At 43.5% G+C, this 7,484-nt stretch overlaps 1 protein-coding gene across 8 annotated transcripts in view; it reads right to left on the bottom strand.

The window, feature by feature from the left end:
* Nucleotides 1–7,484, bottom strand: part of NEO1 (neogenin 1) — a gene marked incomplete at its 5' end in the record, with an annotated part of 82,445 nt that overhangs the window by 67,114 nt on the left and 7,847 nt on the right. For all 8 annotated transcript variants that reach the window (XM_014583747.1, XM_014583753.1, XM_014583748.1 and 5 more), the window contains 3 exon segments: nt 1,344–1,498; nt 5,277–5,413; nt 7,020–7,173. In XM_014583747.1, the coding sequence (XP_014439233.1) occupies nt 1,344–1,498; nt 5,277–5,413; nt 7,020–7,173 (446 nt within the window).

The following is a 7,484-nucleotide window of genomic DNA, read 5'->3' as shown; positions in this document are numbered from 1 at the left end:
CTGCTAAAAATAAAATATTTATAGGGCAAATTTATAACAAAGTAGGAAGTTTCTAACCACCATTATTACTTCTGATTACCTTCGTGAATGCCATGCATGGATTTTAAGGTAATGCATTAATCATTGTTACTAAAGCCTAGATCACTGTACTACTAGGATGTCAGGTAATGATAACAACATTAACACATAACATTTACTAAGCATTTACTAGGTAGGGAGTAAAAAGTAATCATGGCTGAGCATTCTTAAATACACATAATTCTTTTTTAGAGAATCTTCATATCTACTGTTGTGATCATCGACATCTGGTTACCCTTATTTTGAAGAGTCTGGGCATAGTATATGCTTTCTGGGTAAGTTGTGTATAGCCAGTTATAGTCTTAGTTAATATGCTGTCCTCTTTTTTAAACATTCTTATATTTTTAAAAATATTTTTTGCCATAGGGCAAGTTTGCTCAACAGATGAAGAGGAGGCGAGAGGGAAGTAGGTCACCATGACCACGCCAGTCCCTTCTCTGCTCTCCTCCCAGGATCTGGGGCATGCCCACACACGTGTCTGGCATATTTCTCAGGCTGCCAGGTCCAGGCCTGGAACCAGAGTCGGTTATGTGGATCTAGCACCTTAGCCACCACGAAACCTGCTGGCACAATTAATATGTTTTCAAAAAGATCTTTCCTCACTTCAGGGACAGAGTTCAGCTCCTTGAATAAAGGAGCTGTGAAGAGTGACCAGCAGTTAGCGTAATGGCTATGTTGCCAGACTCCCATGTAGTCAACCGCGGTTTGAGTCCCAGACCCGGTGGCTGAAACTCATGCTGGGTGCATGTGCGTGCGTGCCCAAGATCCTGAGAGGAGAATGGAGGAGAAGGGATTGCGGTGTGGCCATGCCCCCTGGGGGGTGATTTCTTGCTTTCTGTCTCTCTCTGTCTCTCTCTCTCTCTGTCTTTCTGGTGAGCGTATGCGCCCTATAGCAAAAACCTCTCCAAAAAAAAAAGAGCTGTGAAGACAACTGGGGAGACTCGCACACACACACTAACCGTTACCCAGGCAACGGCAGCAGTTAGGTTTATGCGTGCCAATGTGATAGGTAAGAGTTTTAGACCGCGGTGAGACTCCAGGCTCAGTTCAAACACCAACCTGCTATGTGGCCTTATGTCAACCCCCGACACATTTCTGGGCTTAGCGTTCCCATCAGCCACTGCAGAGGCCGCGCTGTGTGGCTTTCCCACGCTTCATCTGTGGTGCATAAACTGGTGCGTACAGGATGAATGCTCTCTCGGCGGTTCCATTTAAAAGCATGCAAAGGCTTCAGAAACAAGGGTTCTTCTCTGAAAGATACTTACCACAATCTTGAAGTAATCACTCGGGATAACCATATCCCCATTCTTGACCCACTTCACGGTGGGAGTTGGTTTCCCAGCCACCTCACATTCAAATACAATGTCCATGGACTCATGAGCATAGGTATTAGTAGGTTGCTTCAGGAACTCAGGTGGAGCTTTAAAATAGAATGAAATCGGGATATTAATGAAAGAACAGGTAGCCAGTCATAAGTCAACCATTTTTTTAAAATCAGAGAATTCACAAGATCTTTACTTATTATCTGAGGTCTTCACATATTTTTGCAAAAGCATACAATAGATAGATATTTACAACTCATGGAAGGAATATCACTCCTTTAAAATTTGATCTTCTGGTATAATTAACTAGTACTGGGACAACTTCTGAGTTTCCTTAGCTCCTGGTTGAGAAATATTTACTAAGCTGACTATACTGAAGAAACTGAAAATCCAAATATTGTATATCATCTAAAAATGAACACTAACGGCAATTTCCCTATCTTTTTAAAAGAGTTGCAATTACAATTCAAAGAGGTGAAAAGACTGACACAACTTCCTTTGCCAGTTTGATGAATAACAAACAAAAAGTAAAACAAATGCCACCTCAGAGGCCTTAAATAATTCACTCATGCAATACAGTCTCATTAGTAACATCCCTTATCACATGAAGTAAGTTTTAAAAGTGGGAGGAAGAGTAGTAAGCTCTTTGGAGAAAGGTAAGTATTTGAAAAGGCTGCATACTCCAGCATCTCCCTTTCTCCAAAGTTGCACACTACTGACTAAAGAGAAAGACTGTCAATTAGAAGGATGGAAGAACAGTATCGAGTCCAACTTCCTACAAATGCTGTAATTTCCATACATCATCTATGACAGAGGGTCTTATTGATCCTTGTTTGAAAATTTCAAACGATAAGGAAGCCCATATATATCAACAAAGTTGCAAATTCTACTGTAAGCCAGTTCTATTAAGTGACAACGATGATGACAGTGGCAGGAGCCTCACTTACAGTTGAGCTAAGATATGGCCAGCCTACTTGGATTTTCACTGACATCATGTTGAATTTGTGGCAACTTCACATCTTAACAGTAATGAATCTTCTTTTTCCATGAACAAGGTTTATCTCTCCAATTATTTAGATCTTTGATTTCTTTCAATACCATTTTATACATCTCAGCATACAAATCTTGGCCATACTCTGTTAAGTATATTCTTAAGTATTTTGGAAATGTTTGGTGCTACTCTAATAAACCTCCCTGACTTTAACTCGTTGCATTCTCCATCACTACTAATACATGCTGCTTAAGATTATACATTCTTGGGGCCAGCAGGTGGCGTAGTGCTTAAGACACTTGACTCCCACCTGGCGGACCACTGTTCCAACCAAGCTCAGTTTCTAAGCCAGTTTCTCTAATCCTATTCTCTCCCTTCCGCTATAGGTCACCATTAAAAACAATTTTTTTATGGTTGACTGTTCCATTTTTTAAATTATAAGCAAGCACACATACAATAGCACACATACAAGCCCACTCTCTTTTTTTTTATACTATGAATGGTAACATATTAATTTTTTTCTATTTTCAAAGCCTGTACTCTTGTTTACTATAGTATCATGTTTCCAAGACTGACATTTTTCCATGAGTCTAAAGAACTGAGGCTCCCCCTAGGACAAAGTAAACAATTCTGCACACAGCAAAATCCTCTCCCCCCCCCAAAAAAAAAAAAATCAAATGACTATAATTGTAGCATGCACTTTTAGTAAACAGACTTTCAAAGACTTAGAAAAAAATCTTAACAACTTTCATCACTTATTTTTCCCTTTCATGAATTATAAAATAATTCCTTTAAAATGTTCTGTGGATTTGAACTACTCTGTAGATAGTACTCACACCAATTAAACACAATGTAACAGCAGATGTTTGTGGTCGGGAAGTTAAACTGATAACCAGAGAACAAATGAGCCAATTACCATAAGAAAGTCAGTGTTCTAGCGGAAGATTATGTATTTGTTACCAAAGAGATAATTAAGCTTCAAATCCTCTTTGACAGTTCCTTATCCCTTTCTAATGCCATCATCATTACAAGAATAATTTTAATTGCTAAGTATACAAGTAGAGTTTAATACTAACCATATTAGACTTGCAAAACTCCTTTACTAGAAATATTATTTAATTCCATCTCTTACATAATGCTGGAAAGCACCACTAGATTCAAACATAAGATAATACAGGGCAGGGCCGGCAGGTGGTATGGCGGTTGAGGCACTGGACTCCCACATGGCTGGCCGCAGTTCAAGTCCAGACCTGGTGGCTTGCTTTCTCACTTTCCTTCTCTGTCTCCAGCGAGTGCACACACCCTCTATGGTGAAACAAATAAACAAAAAAACCCTCCAGGTATAGACAGATACCAACAATACAGAGATATCAAGGTGTATCACAAAAATATAAATGGGGGACCAGCAGTTGGCATAATGGCTATGTCGCTGGACTCCCACCTAGTCAAACTGTGGTTCGAGTCCCAGACCTGGAGGCTTAAACTCATGCTGGGGGCGAGTGCATGCGTGCCCAAGATCTGAAGAGAATGGAGGAGAAAAGATTGCGGCGTGGCCATCCCCCCTGGGGAGTGGTTTCTTGCTTTCTGTCTCACTGACAAATGCACATGCCCTGTTAGCAAAAACTTCTCTATTAAAAAAAAAATGTATACACACACATACATATATGTGGAAAATTTTACTTGGGGGCGGAGGAAAGGAGATGTGTGTCAAACTATTACAGCTGTTTTAAGAGAAGAGAAAAAAAATTTTTTTTTTTTTTAAATCTCATGACCCATTTTAAGTGTTATCAACAATCTGAGATGACAGGAAATACAATGGGCTAGTTCACGTCACACTGCGTGCAACAAGCGCGTGAGTTAGTGATAAGGCAATAAATCTGAAATGTTTAACAGATGAAGAGTGAACTTAGAACCTTTCCTGCATTAACACCCATGATGGCATTTCCTGTGGCTATAATTTCTTATAAAATAACAGAAGTCAGACAGGCATGACTGCATTTAGATATAGCTCCAGTTAGTTCTCATAAGCTATTTCCCCACCCACCAAAAAAAAAAAAAAAAAAAATCAGTTATGGGACAAGGCTCAAAACAAAATTTTCCAAATATGTTTTTGCACAGAATGATTTCTTGTCTGTAAACACTAAGGAAGACAAGGCTTTGCACTGTACACATGACCAGGACGGTCAGGATGGCTGTAGCTACCACTCGGAGAAGCCTGTCTCCAGAGACATGAGGTCTCTCTCCTTCTTGTATCTGTACACTTATTCTTATTGTGAATAAAATTAATTTTAAATATATATATACATTAGCTTACAGGGTGGAAAAATCCAGCAGTCAGGGAGAATGGCCACAAGCTATCGTCTGCCCAGCCATAGTTTAGATAAAGACCTTTGTCAAGTTGTATATGTGTCTTATGAGGGGTTTATCAACATGGTTATTCCTTTTCTCCCTAATTTGTTCATTTCTTCCATGGGTGAGAGAAAGACATGACACCTGGACGTGTCCCGTTGCCAGGATCCACCTCGGCCCCAGCCACCCCAGGCCACGGCCACATGTGCCTGCCATGTGCTGCCATGTGCCTGCCGCCAGTCTGGGATGGAACCACAGTCAGCGCGTGGGATCCAGCCACCTTGACTACCTGCCGCTCGCTGGCCCAAGGTAAGTACTTTCACTGTCTCCGTCTCACAGATGAAGAAAACGAGGTTCAGACAGGTCAGACCAATCTCAGCGGTCAGACGGCAAGGACACGCCGCCCTGACTTAGAGCTGGAGCAGCCCGAGTGGCAGTGAGGCTTTCACCGGTCACACTGCATTGCTTCTCCCTCCTAACAACCAGCAGGTCCAGAAAGGACGCGATTTCTAACCTACACGTAGATGTTTACATACTTTGTACTGTTAGCTCCGCTGAGGCTTCAATGGTCTCATTCCCATTATCCGCTACACAAAAGTAGATCCCAGCGTCATCCTCGGTGACATCGCTGATCTCCAGGCTGCCACCTGCCAGCAGGGTCAACCTCTCAGAGCTGCATGAAAAACGGATACCTGTCAGGACTATGAGGACAGGGAGAACACTTACACGGTATTATTATTATTCCAGACGGACCAGATGAACACAGTTATCAGAATTTAATTTAGTCCAGTTTGCTTTACTCAAATTTTACATGAATAAATATCACCAATACAAATCAAATGTCATGATGACTTTTCTCTGACAACTCCAGTTATTTCCAAAGGAAATCACTGCCATGACCAGCTCCATTTCACTGGCCCGGCCCTACCTCCCTGCTCTGGCTGTGTGTGTGTGTGTGTACACGCATGCGCGCGCACACACACACACACAAATTATGGAATCCTGGAGTTTGGAATCCAGTTGAGAGTCACTCCACCACGAATAGGCCCCACTGAGATCACTAACAGAAACAGGATAAAAACAGTCAAATGTCAGACCAGAAACGGCAGGTCATGGGGTCTTGATGCCTCCCGGAAGTTTCCTGTGGTGACTTGGTGAGGACAGGAAAGAGGCAGGGAAGGGAGAAAGGAGAATGGATGTCCGGAAGCAGCCCTGCAGTATGAGCTGGGCACAAATCACCCACCATCGAGACATGGTCAACAGGGTGCGGACAAACACTGACCCGGCTCTGCAGCGTGATTTAGGCCTCAAGGGAAACTAAAATAACTCTGTGATATTGAAGAAGAGACCACAAATCAACACTCTGGTGAGCACACACACCCTACAGCAAAAAAAAAAGAAAAGAAAAGAAAAAAAGAAGAAGAGGCCTGGGAGGAAAAATGACTGCATGCTTGGCAGATTCATTGACTAGTTCATGACTCACAGTGAAGACAGAGTCAAATTGCTAGAACTCCAAAATACAAAATACAGGGAAAAAGCACGGTACGTGGGAAAGCGTGTCCGGCCAGAGGACTCAGACCCACGTTAAGGTCAAGGTTGCAGGAAAAGGAAAGGGTACGCCCCGAACAGCTTGAGGCCAGCCTGGAGAGCCTGGTGTGCTAAGCAGGCTTCTTTTCTTTTTTCTTTTCTTTTCTTTTCTTTTCTTTTCTTTTCTTTTCTTTTCTTTTCTTTCTTTCTTTCATTTTTCTAATCAAAAGAAAATACTTTGAAGCAAGTAAATGACATGATCTGATTTTGTGGAAAGATTTGTTTCTATCGGGTTGTTGGAAAAGTCATGAAGCAATTTTACACAGAAAAATGCAGGCGAAAACCGTGACTTCCCGTGACCCAGTGTTGGGCTGTTCTGAACACCCGTGCCCAGGTCTCTGGGTGAACTTGGTTCGCAAAGGCCCAGAGCACAGGGTGCGGCCACTGGTGGCACGCAGCTGCTCAGTTACGTCTGCTAGGAGGTGCCGGACGCTTTCCCAGGTGGCTAAGGCACCTTCACACCCCACGGTGGGCCAGAGTGGCCCCGTTTCTCTGCAGTTTCTGGAAAATCAAAAGGAGTGACGAGCCCTTAGCATTCTGAAAGCACTTTTCTCTTTAACCAGACGCCATGCCTACCCATTTCGAGGACGGCAGCTGAGTGCCACAGCATGCTCAAGGAGACGCTCATCGCTCACTGACCACCGGTCCCAGGCAGGCTCAGACCCCCGCCTGGAGCTGGGGCGGGAACCCACCTGGCCGTGTCCAGCGCTTCCTCCTGCTTCCTCCACCTCACAGTGGGCGCGGGAAGGCCTGCGGCGACGCAGGGCAGCACCACTCGCTGACCGGCCACTCGCACCAAGGCAGAAGGCTGCTTCAAAAACACCAAGTTCGAAGACACCTCAGGATCTAAAAAGGGAAAAGAGAGACAATGACATCAAAGGCAGGGCACTGACTGCTTTAGCTGTGGGGACAGGCTAGCGCCTGCTCGGGCGTGTGGCTTCATACAGCGAGTATTGGAAGCAAAGCTGACCTGAGAAACTCCCGTTTAATTCTTTTTTTTTTTTTTTAAATAAATTAATCATCAGAGGGCAAGTGCATTTGCCAGAGAGAAAGACAGACATTCACAAAAGGAGAAAGAAAAGCACCCCCCAGTGGGCATGGCCAGCACGACCCTTCTCCCTCCATTTCTCCATCCTGTCAGGGTTGGGCCTGCCCCC

Source organism: Tupaia chinensis, unplaced genomic scaffold (genome assembly GCF_000334495.1).
Source record: "Tupaia chinensis unplaced genomic scaffold, TupChi_1.0 Scaffold144682_1, whole genome shotgun sequence".
Taxonomy (NCBI): domain Eukaryota; kingdom Metazoa; phylum Chordata; class Mammalia; order Scandentia; family Tupaiidae; genus Tupaia; species Tupaia belangeri.
Note: the sequence above shows the minus strand (reverse complement) of the source record. Positions and strands in the feature narration are given on the sequence as shown.